The 17,600-nt window shown below is 38.7% G+C and overlaps 2 protein-coding genes across 9 annotated transcripts; both read left to right on the top strand.

The window, feature by feature from the left end:
• The first annotated feature begins 246 nt into the window (after positions 1–246).
• nmrk1 (nicotinamide riboside kinase 1) lies at positions 247–8,395 on the top strand. Of its 6 annotated transcripts, none has more exons than XM_084946572.1 (8): positions 247–390; positions 5,676–5,766; positions 5,847–5,895; positions 6,557–6,725; positions 7,085–7,156; positions 7,285–7,391; positions 7,520–7,603; positions 7,952–8,395. In XM_084946572.1, the coding sequence occupies exons 1-8, from the start codon at positions 362–364 to the stop codon at positions 7,960–7,962; spliced, it is 612 nt and encodes a 203-aa protein (XP_084802698.1). In that variant the 5' UTR covers positions 247–361; the 3' UTR covers positions 7,963–8,395. The 6 variants fall into 6 exon arrangements, with proteins under 6 accessions (XP_084802698.1, XP_084802701.1, XP_084802699.1 ...); XM_084946575.1 differs by having other exon boundaries at positions 253–386; positions 6,580–6,725; XM_084946573.1 differs by having other exon boundaries at positions 255–386.
• A 959-nt stretch (positions 8,396–9,354) lies between these two features.
• Positions 9,355–17,445, top strand: LOC146376357 (gamma-glutamyl hydrolase). 3 transcript variants are annotated; one of them, XM_084946568.1, is made up of 12 exons: positions 9,355–9,491; positions 9,571–10,105; positions 10,273–10,397; positions 10,966–11,140; positions 11,288–11,402; positions 11,781–11,831; positions 11,921–12,005; positions 12,458–12,596; positions 13,797–13,903; positions 14,288–14,381; positions 14,470–14,607; positions 16,949–17,445. In XM_084946568.1, the coding sequence occupies exons 4-12, from the start codon at positions 11,023–11,025 to the stop codon at positions 17,065–17,067; spliced, it is 966 nt and encodes a 321-aa protein (XP_084802694.1). In that variant the 5' UTR covers positions 9,355–9,491; positions 9,571–10,105; positions 10,273–10,397; positions 10,966–11,022; the 3' UTR covers positions 17,068–17,445. The 3 variants fall into 3 exon arrangements, with proteins under 3 accessions (XP_084802694.1, XP_084802696.1, XP_084802695.1); XM_084946570.1 differs by having other exon boundaries at positions 9,355–9,673; positions 10,007–10,105; XM_084946569.1 differs by having other exon boundaries at positions 9,355–10,105; positions 10,943–11,140.
• Positions 17,446–17,600: the final 155 nt, after the last annotated feature.

Here is a 17,600-nt window from a genome sequence, read left to right as displayed (position 1 = left end):
GTTTTTTTATTGTTATTTCATAACTGTACATGTTTAGATTTAAGTTGTAACACTATGAAACAATTTTTTTGCAAATAAATATTTGAGTACGAACATATCAGTATAAAATGTAATAAATGATTAAAGAAGAGAAAACAACATGAATAAAAAACAAAACAATTTTTTTCCCCTCAATGGGCAGGTCGTGAGTGACGTAGAGGCTCCAACGGCAAATCGTAAGCGTCCAGAATAGCACGTGGGAGGACTGGACTGGACTAGCTACCAGCGTGGTGTATACATTTGCATGTGACTCCTTAATTACGTTAGTATTACAAGTTCTATAAATCGGTAGCTTTGCGGCGAGCAGACGCAGACAAGTGGAATGAAGACACTAATTGTAGGAATTGGTGGGTAAGTGATTAAACACACTAATAATTTTGAACTTTTTGCAAAACACCAACTTTACAGCCTACTTCTTTTTAGGTCATTTTGGGACATTTGAGGATATTTTCCATGCTCGAGTTTTATTTATTTATTTTAATTTTTAATGTGAAATCCTTTTTGGTAATTGCTCATATGAGTAGAAAGTACAGGCAGATAAGAAAGGCAACAAAATATATTCGTTTATTAAATGTTAAAATTACTCACCAGTGCTGTTTAGCATGCATGTATCACAGAGCAGCAGAGGGCACGTGTGTTAGTAAGCCACTGCATATGGCAGTGATGTCAAAACACTGATAAGAGTTGTTTACTCTTCAGACATGTGAGCCCCAGTCTCCCTGGGTTTTTTACTTAAATATAACTTAAATACAACAGATAATTGCATTGATTCTCCTAGTATTAATCTAATGTTATGTGTTTAATGATGATCAATGCAAACCTTGTCTGCAAATGCTTATTTTAAATATTCCAAATAAAGGTTTCCGAACCATGCTTTCCACAGTAGAAGGTGCAGTTTTAAGATAACCCTTCCTCAGAAAATGGTACATAGGCTGATGGAAGGATGAAAGAAGGGGCACTGAACTTTGCACTGCCTATTTATTACCAACAGCACGCAGGAATTCTTTACTTATCTGCATTTTAAAGTTTTCTAGTTAAACCTCAGACCACACCCAAAACTGCAGATGGGTGTAGTTTGATATGGGGCAAATGCTGGCTGTACCCCTAACTACATCTATTTTTAGGCTGATATACAAATAGCTGAGAGTGTTATAAAAACATGTCAACTGGTACTATTTTAACAAGTTTTTTCAAAATAAAAAAATGTTTCTTAAAAAATTTAAACCATTTATTTTGCATTTGACAACACATTTTGCAGATAAATGGCCTGTATTTGTATAGCACTTTGCTAGTCCCTAAGGACCCCAAAGCGCTTTACACAAGTCATCCAGTCATCCACCCATTCACACACACATTCACACAAAAAATAAACAGAACCAGCTAGGGCTAACTGATGCTGATAGCACCATAATAATCAGTTATTCTTTTTTAATTTTACAATAAATAAAAATAATGAGCAACATTTGCAATGAGGATACCTTAACCCTTTAAAGTCTGTACCATGAAATAATTGCTAGATAATTAAAAATGTCATTTAAAAATGTATTGTGCAATTTTTCTGACGTCTGCTGTAGCAGACGGTGTAGAGTGAAGAGAGTGTGGGCCCAAAAGCACACAATGGAGACGGAGCGAGGAGTTGAACAAAAAGTGAACCTTTGTGTGGGGGCTGAACAAAACTACAAACAAAAGGCAGGAAGGGAAGTAACAAAACCTAAACTAGGAAAGCTAAACAATACATGAAAACAAGGAACCTGGAAACACAGAGGGAGAAAAGACAAACCAGTGACAGACAGTGGAAGACAGAGGACTAAATACACAAAAGGGTAACGAGGGAATGAGGACCAGGAGGGAAACACAGCTGGGACTAATCACACCCAAGAGACCGGGAGGAAGCAAAACAGAACACACTAACACAAGACGAGGAACTATCAAAATAAAACAGGAAACATGAGACACAGATAGAGACTCGATGCTGGAACTGGGGAAGAACAGAAATGAGAACATAATTTGACGAGATGTGACACCTGGAACACATGAGGAGGCTCAGTAACAAAAGCCTAAGAACTAGAAGTCACAAATAAACAACCAGAAACTAACTCAGGACCATGACATTTATTTAGGTTTTTTGAGGGGGGAAAATCGGAATGATGTTGATGTAGAAGTCTCACAAAAAACTTATGTATGAAATATAGTACACTAGGCACTAAGGGATTAAATTAGTTTTTTTTAAATATTTGTGACCATGATATATATTGATTGGTGCATATTACAACTAGGAATGATGTGAGTTACTGCTAGTTGGACATGGCTGCCCCTTCCTTATCCTGGTTCTGCTGGAGGTTGCTTCCTGTTAAAAGGGAGTTTTTCCTTCCCGCTGTCTCCAAGTGCTTTCTCGTCTGATTGTTTTTCTCTTTATTATTGCCAGTGTAGGGACTAACGCGTTATTAAGTAACGCGTTACAGTAACTACGTTATTATTGTGGTAACGAGCATGGTAACTAGTTTCTATGCCAAAATCAGGAACGCGCTACTGGGATTTAGATAGGGTCGTTATTCGTTACTTCGTGTGGTGGCTATGGCGGAGCTTCCACAGATTCAGTAACATTAGCAAGTGGTGGAGGCCAGCAGGTGGATGAGGGAAAGGGGAGGCAGGAGGAGGAGAGACCCGAGGCGGCCGCCGGTCCGAGTGTCAGGTGAACTGAACTTCAGGTAAGAAGTTATGACCTGCAGTCTATCTGGGCCAGATAGAAACCAAGTTTAGGTGGAGTTTATTTTCGTTGTGCTGACTTTTTTACCGTCAGTTACAATAACTTGTACTGAGTACTAGCTAGCATGACGGAGTTTCTATACAGCTGGGTGGGTGCTATGATGTTACTGATAGTGAACTTTATTTTATTCATAAGGTTAGTTAGTAGAGTTGCCAACCGTCCCTTAAAAAACGGAATCGTCCGGTATTCAGAGAAAATATTACGCGTTTCATATTCAGGTGAAAAGGATCACAGTTTGTTACTTCAGCTAGAATGAAAAAGACACAAAGCTGGAGTTATTCTGTGTCTTTACGCTGTCAGCTGCTTCTTCTTCTCTCATTCTCTCCCCCTCCCTCTCCTGTTGCTACTTCAATCATGAAACTGATCAATGATCAGCTGATCGGCTTTTCTCTCTTGTTTGTTTATCGCCCACTTTGCACCAGAAAGAGGAAACCAGCGGATGTCGCGCTAAACAACAGCAGCACGTTTAAGCTTGATCAGCTGTTGTTAGAATTTATTTAATATTAATTTCTAGTATCAGCTGATGTTTGCTGGAGCCACAGCCGTAAAAGCTGCTGGTCATGATATCGGTTTGGATATGTGGTGAGAGGGAAACATGAAGATAAAACCAGGAGATGTCCTTACTGGATCATCAGAGCTGAACAGGTGATGGAGAAACAGGTTTACCTTTTAGGTGACATGAATGAGTTGAAGGGAAGTTATGAACTGTTTCTGAGAGACAAATAACACCAGGATCCTTTTTTTACTTAGCTGACAGCTGGTAACTGTGCAGGGGCAGATCTGTCTGGTGTTACCTACAGCTTCCTATTTGGAAGGCAGAATTTCTGAGTTCTGAGTACAATCGAAAGCAACACGATTGCAGTTTTCCTGTTGGATGTAAAAAGCGAATGTGATGCTGTGACATAGGGCTAGAATCATGGTGGCAGTCGATGATAGTCCAGGCCTGGGATTTCTCTCCTGGAAATATGCACATTATTTTTTCCTTTCTGTTGATAGGTGGCACACTGCACTTGTGGCAGGATAGCGCTAACATGTAAGCAAGCTAGAAGACTGGCATCCTTGCTGGGTATCCAGTTAGGGAAGCAACACATTAACAAGAGAATTCTGAGTAAAGCCAAAGTTACTTTCCCTAGTAACTAGTTATTTTGAAAGTAACGAGTAACTTGAAGTAACTAGTTACTTTTGATAGAATTAACTAGTAAGTTACTAATTTAAAGTAACTTACCCAACACTGATTATTGCAGAGTCTTTACCTTACAATATAAATCGACTTGAGGCGACTGTTGTTATGATTTGACTATGACTATGGACAAAAACCTGCTGCCAAAGGAGTGGGAAGGTCTTGAAATGAACTTTGAGGCAAGCCTGTGAAGCAACTATCAATGAAAGAGTGGGATGCTGTTCACTGGCATGACCTGGCAGTAAATACATTACAGCGTTACCCCCAGAAAGTTGATTCTGTTCATCTGGATGTAGCATTTTAACTTTTGCTAAACCGCTACGTTATGTCCAGAGGAACAGAATCAGATTTCTGGGATTTCGTCACCTGGAGCGTGCATCAGGACATTACAAGCTTTCTGCCCTTTTCTGTTTCTTTCTGTGTGGTTAAAGGTAATTTAATTAAAAGAGGCCCAAAATATGAAAAATGTCATAAGGACATTTACACCTTAAATCATAAAATAAAGCAAGAGTTGACTTATATCAAATCAAATAAACAACACTTTAAAATAAGGCTATGAAGCACAGTTACTGTAGTTTTGTCAGCATTTATGATGTGAATCTCCCATTTCACCGTGACGGATAGGTACTCTATTAGATTCAGATCCAGTGACTCTGGTGGCCACTACCAGCCTGAACAGTTCATGTTGTTTTCACCAAATTCTGACTGTACCGTCTGAATATTGCAACAGAAATTGAGATTCATCAGACCCAGCAACATTTTTGCAAACTTCTGTTGTCCAATTTTGGTGAGATTGTGTGAATTGTAGCTGATGTAGCCGATGTCGGTGACACCTGTTGTGGTCTTCTGCAGCTTCAAAACCCAGAAATCCAAGTAGATTAGCAGTTTTTGAACAACCTGGCTCAACAACCATGCCACATTCAAAAAAACTTAAATCATCTTTTTCCCCCAATCAAGGTTTAATTTCAGGTCATCTTCATCATGTCTACATGCATAAATGCAATGAGTTGCTGCCATGTGCCTCTGTCAGTGCGCCCCAGGGCAGCTGTGGCTACATTGTAGCTTGCCATCACCAGTGTGTGAATGTGTGTGTGAATGGGTGAATGACTGAATGTAGTGTAAAGCGCTTTGGGGTCCTTAGGGACCCCAAAGGGCTATACAAATACAGGCCATTTACCATTTACCATATGATCGTCCGATTAGATATTCACAAGCAGTTAAGGAGGTGTACCTAATAAAGTGACCAGTGAGTGTATATACACACAAGGCTGATTAGACAAAGGTGAAACTAGAAAGAGGGCAGGAAAACTGTCATATGTGATGACAAGGTGCAGGTGGAATAAGAGATGGGAAAGGCAAATAAAACAGGAAGTGGAAAAGAAATTAAGAGACAAAACAAAGGGAGAGACAAAAAGGAGCATCAGAATAATTAAAAAACGTATTCAGTTATTTATTCATGAACATATGGATGGCAAGAAACCTCTTTGTCAGTTGCAGTAATTTTGGTAATGGAAGGAAACACTGGCTGAGCAGGACATTTTACAGATAAACATTTCTGTATTGACTGTGATTTCAGAGAGTTTAGTTAAATGAAAGAGGCAAACATTAAAAAAAATATCAAGGCTATTTTTGTAGATTTACTGTTAAAAGTACATGTTCATTGGTTAATGTATGTTCTTTTTCCTTTAGGATGACCAATGGAGGAAAAACTACACTTGCCTCAAGTCTGCAAGAGCAAATACCCAACAGCTGCATCATTGCACAGGATTCATATTTTAAGGTAGACTGTGAGGCTGTGTTCAAGTCATACTGCTACTTTTCCAGCCTTGGTGCAAGCATCACATATGCTTCTTTCTTCAGGATGACTCTGAGGTGCCGATGGACAGCAATGGGTTCAAGCAATATGACAGTAAGGACAATTTGCATTACACTGTATTACAACATATTAGATAAGACTTATCTAGGATGGATTATTGGAAAAACCTGTGGTGATAAAAGCTAGAAATAGGTTGTTTTTTCTCATAGACCTCTATACAATTAGACTTCTTTGTGCAGCAAGAAAACCCGCCCTCTACTGGTCAGTAGAAAGGTTGCAGGTTTTAGGGCATTTGTCTATCAGCTTCACATTTCAGACTTGGTGGCTACATTCATCTTTGATATCCAGACTTATGATCACTACAGAATTTGTAGTTCATCTGTCCATCTGAAAATATGACCTGTGGTATTTTTTTTTTTTACACACGAGTTCCCAAGTTTTAGCAAACTGGAGAAGTTGCTAAAGAAATGCAGGGTATTGTAATGTATTGTAATGTAGGGTATCACTGATTTTCTTCTCCATTCATTGCAATCAAATTAAAATTAAATGGTAAAAATGTTTCACAGAACTCAAGGTGACACCTTAAAAATCACTTTTTGTCAATCAACAGTCTGAAAGATATAAAAATGCCACAATGGCAGAAAATAAAGGAGAAGTATCCAAACAATAGTTGGCTGACTGTAATATTCATTCAGTTATTAAATTTTTTTCATTTTAAATGTGAAAGAAAGTCATGCTCACTGGTCTATTTAAGTCCTCGAGGCTCTGCACATGCAGATGATGATGAGGGACGTCGACTCCTGGCGAAGAGATCCCGAGTCGTTCCTCAGACAGCAAGGCCTGGAGACCCAGCTTATAGAACCATCAGTCGATAACCAGGTGTTCGTGCTCATAGTGGAAGGCTTCCTCATTTTCAACTACAGGTACACAAATGAGGATTAAATAAAAGGACATCATGTGTGTTTCAGTTATAAATTTAGCAAATTAAATCTTAAGATTTACAGGACTTTATATTTTGGAAAGTAACTAAATACTTTGTTTATAATACTGGAATTTGCTGTTCATGTCAGTTTTTATGAAATTCTATTTTTTTTAATCACTTGGGGCAATTATTGAGCCTTACGTTAAATGTTAGGCAAAGATATAGCATTCATTAATGTGTTATTGTTTCTAGAAAAAAACTGACAGATATAAATAGAAATAATAATTTATACTGAAGAATTTGTGAATTGTGTTTATCTGATGGAGATTTCTACTGGTTTATTATGTTTTACCCTTCCAGGCCTCTGGATGAACTGTTTGACAAAAAATATTTCATGGAAATACCTTATGATGCCTGCAAGAGGAGACGAAGGTATTTATTTGATTATCGAGTATTTGTATGAAGTTCTTGACATTATTTGTGCACTTTTATTCTGTTGTATCGCTTAATGCAAAAAAAAAGAAAGTAACTGTGTCTACCTTCTTTGCTGTCTTCAACAGTTTAAGAGTGTACACACCTCCTGATCCTCCCGGCTACTTCGACGGATACGTGTGGCCAATGTACCTGAAAAACCGAGAAGAGATCGAGAGCGACACATCAGAATTTGGTAGAAATGCATGTGTGATGATTAGAACAAAATATTATTAAACAAAACAAACAAACTGCACTATCACTGAATAATAAAATAAATGACACTGATGTGGGTTTTTTTAATGTGGCATTTTTTCCCCCCAGTATTTCTGGATGGTTTGAAGCCAAAAGAAGAGCTGCTGGCAGCTGTGTATAAAGATATTTGTCAGGAAATACAAAGACTCAGAGGTAAGTCTGTCTGCTTGATATTGTTTTACTATTTTATTTGAAATATATTATCTACTTTAAAACTAGATTACTACGTTTTATGTATACAATAAGAAAATCATCTGATCACAAAAATCAGTGTCAGGTATGCATGATTGTTTCTTATTCTGAAAAACAAGTTTTCCAGACTTTTTTAGTTAAATAATTTTAGTTTTAAATCATTTCTAAGATTAAGAATCATATGAAGTGCTTTCTGTATAAGCCAGCAAAAACACGAGGACCTAACTGTGCCAATTCATAATTTGAATAATAAATAAATATTTATTATTTGAGTTTAAGTTTGTACCATTTTGTCTATTTTCTTTTCAGAGAAAAACTGAATTGACCAGAGTATTATTTATTTGCCATTTGAAGATGAAGATCACTGCTCCCATGGATGCTAGGACCACTCTCAATTAGACTAATGTGTGACTGAAAGGACCAAATTAAGCTGTGCGAATATCCTGGAATAAACGACCTGTAGCATCTGAAGTTATCTGCCTGGAGACTGAAGCAAATGTCTTTACCATAAATGTACAGTATTTTGAAAAGACAAACACTGTGGGACATATAAATGTGATGTTTGAGGACTTGCAGTTTACTAATCCAATAATCGTATCAGTATGTGTAAGCTTAAGTTTGGTTTTAACTCCATTTTCTTACTCGATCTCTGCATCCTTTGAGGACATTTTTAAAGTTTGTTTTTTCTAATATGTTCTGTAAAATAAATTGTTAAGTGTACATCCATTAAAGCAGCTTAACAGAAACACTAAATGTTATCTGATGTCTGTGTATCATTTATCATAATTCGTTATTATCTGACGACTGAACTGAATATACTGGAGACAGATTAACCTTCCTCTTGTGTAGGGGTCAGCACAGACTTGTTTTTAGGTTTTAAAAACATAAAAGGGCCTTTTAAATTTGTATTTAAATTTAGATTTTGCTCTGCTAAAGGCAGAGGACACAAAACAGAAATATGGATGAGCCGGTTTCTGAAGAGGACAATGATATGAGGTCTTATGAGGCGGTCATGGGGACTGAAGCTGCTCTTCCTGTAACACACAAATTCAAAAGCGGTACCATCTCTTGGAGTCCAGTACCTTGTGGCTTATATGGCAGGGCAACTGCTACAAATGTCATCAAAATGACCCCTGAGATTGCAAGGTTTTCTGTGACAAGAATAAGTGACACCAAAACATGTTTTGATCTGGTTATGCCATTGTCACTAAAGAGAGTTGTCATTGGTGTGACAAATCTTGAAAAAAATGTCTATGGTGACATTTGGAATGACTCTGATGAGGAATACCTCGACTATCTGTTGATGGGATACATTAACAGGGAGAAATATTTTCCAGGCAACAACGTCCCTTCAGACCTTTTGAATGATATGAAGAGTCTTCAGATCTGACAACAGATACTAGAGCAAAATCTGACAGCTTGCTTCCATCAGGGGTGACTCGTTGACACGACTACCAGGCAACACAATATCATGTTTCACAATTTCTTTGAGGAAAGTATTGCCTTACATATATACCTTACATTTAGTAACAGTAAGATAACTTGATAAGCTTTTATTTTTTAGAAACAAAAATCTCTTGATGTTCAGTTTACCTTTTCGGGGGGGGCAGTTTTTATTTACATTTTATAGCATCCTGATTTTGTCATGGTTTACTTCTATTTATTTATTTTTTATTATTTGTTAACCTCTGTTCTTAGCCTCAGGTGGAATAGCTGGGCCAGCACCTTCCCTCTGATCCGCCCCTGGGTGGAGCCTTCTGGCTCATGTTGTCGTTCCCCCAGCTGTTTTCTATGGCGTAATCAAGAGCTTGGCTGCTGGGTGTCACAGTTCTCAGATTGTCCTGACATGGTGACCGTCAGGCCTACTTGGTTTTGAGTAATTTTCTGCACTTACCTTGTGTAACCTGTATTTTCTGCTCCTCCTCTAGCTGCCAGGAAACCTTTGAACTCCAAGTCAAACACTCCTGTGGACTGTGAGCACCTCCAGGCAGTTTTTCTTATTTACTACCTGCAAGTGGAATGACTTACAAGGTCTCCGCCTGCCTCCTGTTGACCAAGTACTCCTTTTGAGCTCCCCCATGCCATCTTTTTATGTTAGACTGTTACAATCAATTACAAATGCAGCAATACTCATTCCCACTTACCTGATACTCCACTAATAGTCACTCTCCTGTCTGACAGAGCTCCCAGTAGCATGGCTGTTAACTCAGTTAAGCAACTAGTCACTCACAAGAACCTGCTTTTCTGTTTTCTAATGTAGACGTGCAAACATCTGCTTGACTCTGCTCACTGAGTCCAGTTTATACCAAACTATGCCTTTTTTGGAGTTGTTGTACTGGTGTTGTACTTTTGCCCATTTGGCAGAAAGCCCGGGATGCAAACAATCCTTCATAAGTGGAAAGGCTGGAGTGCTCAAATGGTGCACAGTTGTTTTGGTGACTCAAATCCTTCCTGTTGATTCAGGTTAGTCCTTTAAAATATGAAAGTAAAGCATTAAGTGACATTTTACATAAAGGTTATGTATGGTATTTAAATGCATGTTAAGCTTCGGTGGTTACAATAACATCTTATTGTTGCATAACGTGTGTTTGCCTAAATCGAATGTTGAATTTTTCCATTTACACAAGCAGCCTTCATGTCAGCGTTTCCTTATGCCCGCAAGAATTTGGGCGGGCTGTATTAGAAACCCTTGGAGCACCAATTGCTTTTTTTACCCTCTTCCTAAACCATAAGCCATCTGTCTGCATAATTTAAGGTAGGAATGTGTGTTCATCAGTGGTTGAAGTTAAAAAAAAAACATGTGTTACACAATCTGTAAATCAACTGTATCGGTTACAAAATCAGTTGTTTTTGCCACTTTTAACATAAAGCATTAGAAAAGTTGCGACAGTCATGCATGGGGTTCGTTATTTTGGTCTCTTATGAGGAACTTGTATTTAAACAGCACTATTGGAAAAATACGCCTGCAACACCTTTAAACTTTTTAAACTTTAACTTTGGAACAGAAACTTGTCTGACAGCAGTTTTTATCCATGCATGAACCTGCAGCTGGCTGCTATAGTGGTCACATGACCTCTACTATAAACCTCAGCACAAACCAATGAGGCTACGTAATTTCCAATAAACTCAATGATCAAAAATGTTGCCAAAAACTCCGCGCTGTCAGCAAAACCTTTATGTTTACCTCAGCAGTCATGTTGCTTGACCGGCATGTGTGGTACAGGAGTTGTCACATGTAAATCTGGGCACTCCTCACTTCCCTGAACTGACTATATCCTGTTCTAACACGGCTTATACAAGTCGGCTGCTTTCATTATCCACAGCTCTGACAGCTTTGTTAAAGAAGACTGCTCTGCTGAACTAAGCTGGTGACCAAAAACATGTTTAACACAGGAGTTTCGACCTATCTGTGCTTGTTTTTTGCCTGCTGCTTCTGCTGCAGCAGAGCTATGCCGACTAAACTCAGCAACGAGGCTGTGAATGACAGATCTGTGATAGGTGAGTAAAATACACCATCAGGACTTTATATTTGGTATTTCACTCACAGAGATACACGTCTTTAGAAAGCAGAGCGAATCACTGCATTTCTGTGGCTGTGTCACTGTTGACTGTTCAATCAGAGCTGCTGTGATTTTTGTTCCACAGGTGTTTTAACTCAGGTTGTTACGGATGAAATTATGAAACCATTTGGGAAGACTTACATACCTTCCTCTTACGTGAAATACATCGAGTCTGGGGGCAGCAGAGTGATGCCTATAAGGTGGGTTGAGTCATTTAACAGTAAAGATAAGCTTTTAAAGAAGTCTGTTCTGTTGGCTCCAATGAAAAGGAAAGAACTGGGTGTATTTAGAGCTCATTATGCCTATTAAACCTCACTCAAAACAACAGTCTCTTTAAATCTGCATATTAAAAACAGAGAGAGGGTTTTTTTTTTAAGGAGACTCATTTTGAGTCATTGGAGCTTGGTGGCTTTGCATCAGCGTTCAACATTAGGTGAATGTTAACTCGCCTAATGTTTCCATTGTTGCTGACATTTTGTGGAAGAAGAAGAAGTTGACCCCCTGTGTGAGCTCACCATTGTGTAGTCTGAACAATGGAAAATAGTACAACACTCATTGTTTTTTGTTTCCCTGCACAGATTAACTCTGACTACATCTGAATATGAGAACATTTTCATGAAGATAAACGGGTGAGCTACTGTATATTGATTTAAATGTGTTGGCAACTGAAATTTGTGTCTAAATAGATTACATTATTTGCCATGTGATGTCGGTTCAGGTTGATTTTCATTGGGGGTGATGCAGATTTGGAGACTTCAGACTTTGCCCGGGTGGCGAAGATTTTTTACAGGCTCGCTCTGGCGGTTAGTACAGAACATCATTCTCTGTTTATTGTTTTCTGCTTCAAAGCCTGTCTCGTTTGTGCAGAAATGAACTCCTCTTAGGGGAAGATCTTGTACCTGTCCTGAAGGTTTCCAATGCTTAATAGCAAAGAAAATAAGAACTTCTTATTTAACAACATTTGAACACTTACACTTGGCATTTTGAAATTCTGCTCTACAAAATTAACGTTAACTTCAATCAATTATTAATAGTTTGAGGTTAATCTTTGCACCGAGAACATTGTTTAAGATCAAGACTAGTTTGTTGTTAATATGACGTACACTTGCCCTACATCTGCAGGACATTTAAGCTACTGTTGATTGCAAAAGAGAAAAAAAATTTAGCAACATTTTGTCCGTTAGCGTAAATTTTCGTTTTGGTTTCCTGCTGTTGGTGCAGAAAAATTACATTTCCAACTTCCTGTGACTTTCAGGCTAATGATGCCGGGGACTACTTCCCTATTTGGGGCACATGCATGGGAATGCAGCTACTCACTGTGCTGGTGGCTGGTGAAAATCTCCTGACAAAAACCCCAGCTGAGAACTTAGCATTGCCCCTCAACTTAACCACAGGTTCGTGCTTGGTTGCTGTCTTTATGTGAATCTGTGTTATTTTTTTTACTCTTTGAATTAACAGGAGGAATGTGTTTTTGTATGTATGCATGCAAGCAAGCTAGCTGGAACTTTTTTTTTTTTTCTTCAGTGGTTAGAAATTCTTTGCAGAAGAGTGCCTGAACAAAACACTTAGAGGCAAGTTACAAAATCTGGGGGATTTTTGGCCCCAACTTTAAATGCTCTTTCTGCATATATGTGATGTGCTCTTTGGATGAGATTGTTTTTGTAATTCTTTGACCCTAACTTTACTCTTACCCTAAGAAGCTCCTCTTGAGGCCGCCTCATCGTTATTGGAGATGGCACCCAACACCACTGTGTCATCAGCAAACTTCATAATTGTATTGGAGCCAAGAGTGGCCACACAGTCGGAAGTGTAGAGGGAGTAGAGCAGTGGCGAGAGTACACAGCCCTGTGGCGCTCCTGTGTTGATGGTGATGCTGTCGGAGACGCACCTACCCACCCTCACCACCTGAGTTCTGCCAGTGAGGAAGTCCAACACCCATGCATACAGACGGCTGTTGTGTCCCAGATCCCTCAGCTTTGTGAACAGTCTGCTGGGCACTATTGTGTTAAATGCTGAACTGTAATCAGCAAACAGCAGTCTCACATAGTTACCCTGTTTTTTGTCCACGTGGCTAAGAATGGTGTGCAGAACATGGGCGATGGCGTCCTCCATGGATCTGTTGAGTCATTAGGCGAACTGGAGCGGATCTTTGGTGTTTGGGATGGAGGAGGAGATGATGTTTTTTAACAGCCTCCCACCGAAGTCAGTGCAACTGGCCAGTAGTTATTTAGGCACGAGGGCTTGTTGTTCTTGGGCACAGGGATGATGATTGATCTCTTGAAGCATTAAATTGTTAAATTATTAAATTGTTCTCAAATGCTTTGTCAGTTAGAGAACAAATAAAATAATCAAACTGAGATGCATCAAAAAATATTCAAATTTATTCCCCCCAAAAGTCTATTTTTGCCTTTCTTCAGAGTGTGAGGTTAGATATTTTAGCTATGATGACTTCTGAAGACTTCTGAACAGTTAAATTGCCTACATTGTCTTATCCTAAACTGATATATCTATTCAGATGTTTTTTCTTCTTTTGTGTTAAATGTGTTCAATTTTGTAAGTGGACTTAATCAAATACCCTTTTGTGTTGCATGCAGAGGCGCAGTCCAGCCGGATGTTTAATACTTTCCCAGATGAGCTCATCAATGCTTTGACCCAGGAACCTCTGACTGGCAATTTTCACAACTATGGAATTACAATAAAGGTACAGCATGAGCCTTCTTCTGACCAGTGTCGCCAAACAGAAAGTTTTACTTCCTCTGTTAGGTTTTGAATAGTTATTGTTTGGAGAAATAAAATCCCAGCCAATGATCAGTTAGGAGCCTTCGTTTCAGCAGGGGTTTAACAGATTTACTATACAGATATGTCTTTTAATCTGCATTCAGAATGAATTTGTCTGCCATGAAAAGAGTTGTCGTCATTTGAGCGGACATTAAACAAAGCATTAGTAGAAATGAAGCCCAAAAGCGAATTCTTCTAATAAATCCAAACAGTTCTGAGTATTGCATACAAGAAGGAGAGTTAAAAAAGTTAATAACAAATAGAGACACTTAAATGATAACTGCTAATATGACGAATGTTCTCACAGGACTTCCAGGAAAATGAGACGCTACAGAGTTTCTTCACCATCTTGTCAACAAACATCGCTAAGAACGGAGCTCACTTTGTGTCAACTTTCGAAGGTTACAAGGTTTATTTTTTTATTTGGGAAGCTGAAGGATTTCCATGAAACAGCACTGTACCAAGAGATATATTGTTTTGTTATGGCAGGTAAAAGATATCCCTTCTACGGAGTTCAGTGGCACCCGGAGGTGAATCGTTTTCAGTGGTACAGAAAGCTGAACTTCCCTCACTCCCATCACGCTGTGCAGTTATCGTCGCTGCTAGCTGAATTTTTTGTCAATGAAGGTAACATGACAAGCGTGCATTATCAAAAAACATACACTGCTCAACAAAATTAAAGGAACACTTTTTAATCAGAGTATAGTATCAACCCAATTAAACTGGGATATTAATCTAGTCGAATAAGAAGCAGAGGGAGTTGCTAATCAGTTTTCAGTTGCATTGGTGTTACATGAAATCAACAGATGCATTCAGCTAGGGTCAATGTCACTACTGGTAGCATAAGGTGATACGTGGACCTAAAACATCTCATACATAGGTTGCACAGGTAGTCCAACACCTCCAGGATAACACAGCAGCGTGTACAATGACCAAAAGGAGTTGGACAGAGCTATAGAAGGTCCTAACCCATCACCAGGACTGGTATCTGCTCCTTTTTGAAACGAGGAACAGGATGAGCGCTGCTGGAGTCCTACAAAATCACTTCCAGTAGGCCACTAGTATGAATGTCTCTGACCAAACAATCAGAAACTGACCGTAGCAAGAGGGCTTGCCATGCTCTAGTGAGCCCTGTGCCTAATGCTGAAAATGCATAATCATTTATGAAATTATTGGATGCCATAGTAATTTCACTGGCATAACCAAAAACACAGAGAAAAAAAATAAGTGGTAATAAAAAAACTTCTTTGTAGTGAAGTGAAACTGAGTGCTGAAGACAATGAAGACTGTCTAATGTGGCCAATAGCTGTCAGTTTCCTGTGTGTGTGTGTGTGTGTGTGTGTGTGTTGTGTTTTTTTTTTTGTTTTTTTTTTAATCTTTTATTTTTTATTTATTTTTTTGCTTCCTTTGTGGTGACCGCTATTTCCTGGTGAAACCAACTTAACTAATCAGCATCACTGATGCAAACCTTATATAAAACAGCGTGCTATCTTCTCATGAACTGCTTTCAGAACTGTGGGTATATTTATCGCCCTGTTTTGATCAGTTTCACTTGCAGACGTGAAAAAAAAAAAAAAAAAACCAACTTCACAGGACTCCATGCAGTGCTGTGTAAACTAGTAGCTTGCAGAACCACTTTTAGTGGCAATAGCTTAAGTAATCCTTTTGTGTGACTTTATCGGTCTGTCACGTCACTGTGGAGGAATTTGGGCCCTCTGTTCTTTACAGCAGTGCTTCAGTTCATTAAAGATTGCAGACAATTGTTTATGCACGGCTCCTTTAGGTTCCCGTGACAGGATTTCACTAAGGTTGAGGTCTGGAATTTGTGCCGTTGCAACACCTTGATTCTTTCCTTTTGATTTCTTTTTTTTAGCCATTCTGTTGCAGGTTTGCTGCTGTGCTTGGGATTGTTGTCCCAACAATTTTGGATAAAGCACGTGAAGATTCCACTATGAATTTAGACGCTTTCGATTAAATTGGCTAAGTAGAAAGGCTACACAGGCCCCACTGTGCGCTGTAACAGGAACGGGAAGTGATCCTACTTACAGCAGAGCGAGCTAACACCCAGTGAGATGCAGTCATGGAGCATCACTAGTATTTGGAGTTCATGGTTAACTTGGTGACTGCAAGGCATGCAGGTCCTGTGGCTGGAAAAAGAGCACAAATAACTACCCTCCACCATTGTGCTTGGCAGCTGGTGTGAGGGGTTAGTGCTCATTTGCATTTTCTTGGTTTTCTCCAAACATGGCACTTAGCATAATGCCCAAACATCTCTACTTTGGTCTTGGCTTTCCAAAGAACTTTGTTCCAGAAATCTTGCAGTTTGTTCAGATGCATCTTTGCAAACCTAAACTGTGCTGCTGTGTTCTTTTTAGGAAAAATGTCGCTTTGTCTTGGCAGCCCTTCCAAACAAGCTATATTTGTATCCATCAGCATACTGTCATGCATTGTAGCATTTAACATGGTTACTAAGGCCTGAGTACGAGATGTCTTGTTTTGGCGCTTGTTTGTTTTGTTTCTTTAAATTTCTGAGTATTGCACTTGAAGTGAATTTGCTGGGATGTCCTCTTCTGGGAAAACTATGGCACACACCTAAACGCTCCAGACTTGCAAACTGTCAAAATTTCTGCTTGTATAGAAGGGGTCTATAAAATCGTTACTTGCTGTCGATTATTTTATCAAGTGAGTTTGATTAATTGCTATTAAAGAAGTAAACGTATACTTAGTTTTTCCACAGGATTTTCACATGACCGCAGATCTAAAACTAAATGTTCAAAATTCCATCAGTCCATGATAAACGGCTAAAATGTACACAGGATTTGTACATGAACCACATAAGAGCAGAACAGACCAGCACCAACAAATATTACCATTAAAGCTTATATATGCCGATCTATGAAATTCCTCCATTAAGCTATTTTATTCTAACGTAACCTAACCACATGTATGTCTGCTCTGCTTTGTTTAGCAAGGAGAAGTTTACATCACTTTGACAGTCTTGCAGAAGAGGAATCCTCACTGATTTACAACTACTCACCTGTCTATGTTGCAAACATCACAGCATATGAGCAGGTCTACTTCTTCTGAGCTACTCCTGCAGCTGAATGGATCTCTGCACATGTAAATGTTTATATGCTCTAGTGTCTGTAGGACGCTCTCAAAGTCTGCTGGTTTTAATCCCGGATAATCAAAAGTGCTGTTTAAACCTTTGTGCTGATTCAGAGTATATTTGTATTTCACTAAGGAATTATTTTTGCTGGCAATTATGGCATTACCGACGCAGAATTATTACTTTAATGGGAAAAATAACACATTAATGTGCTCGTTTATCATAGTGAAGTGTGACTGTGTTTGAAGTAGAACATCAGGATAGATTTTAGGAGAACTAGGTCCACGTCTTTTGTGCTATGTTGTCATTTAATAAACAATTTTTAATGTGTGTGGCGTTTTTTTTTTGTTTTTTTTTTAATTTATTTTAAGGCCGAGTGAAAAATATCTTCCAGTTCTACTTAATAATTATGCGATAAATTTCTTATGACAAACATGGGAATCATAAATGTGTTACCTTCTTTGCTCTTCAGCATAGGAGGACACACATTTATGATGTGTGTAATGCAAAA

Source organism: Perissodus microlepis, chromosome 12 (assembly GCF_051167445.1).
Source record: "Perissodus microlepis isolate ML-2025 ecotype Zambia chromosome 12, ASM5116744v1, whole genome shotgun sequence".
Taxonomy (NCBI): Eukaryota; Metazoa; Chordata; class Actinopteri; order Cichliformes; family Cichlidae; genus Perissodus; species Perissodus microlepis.
Note: the sequence above shows the minus strand (reverse complement) of the source record. Positions and strands in the feature narration are given on the sequence as shown.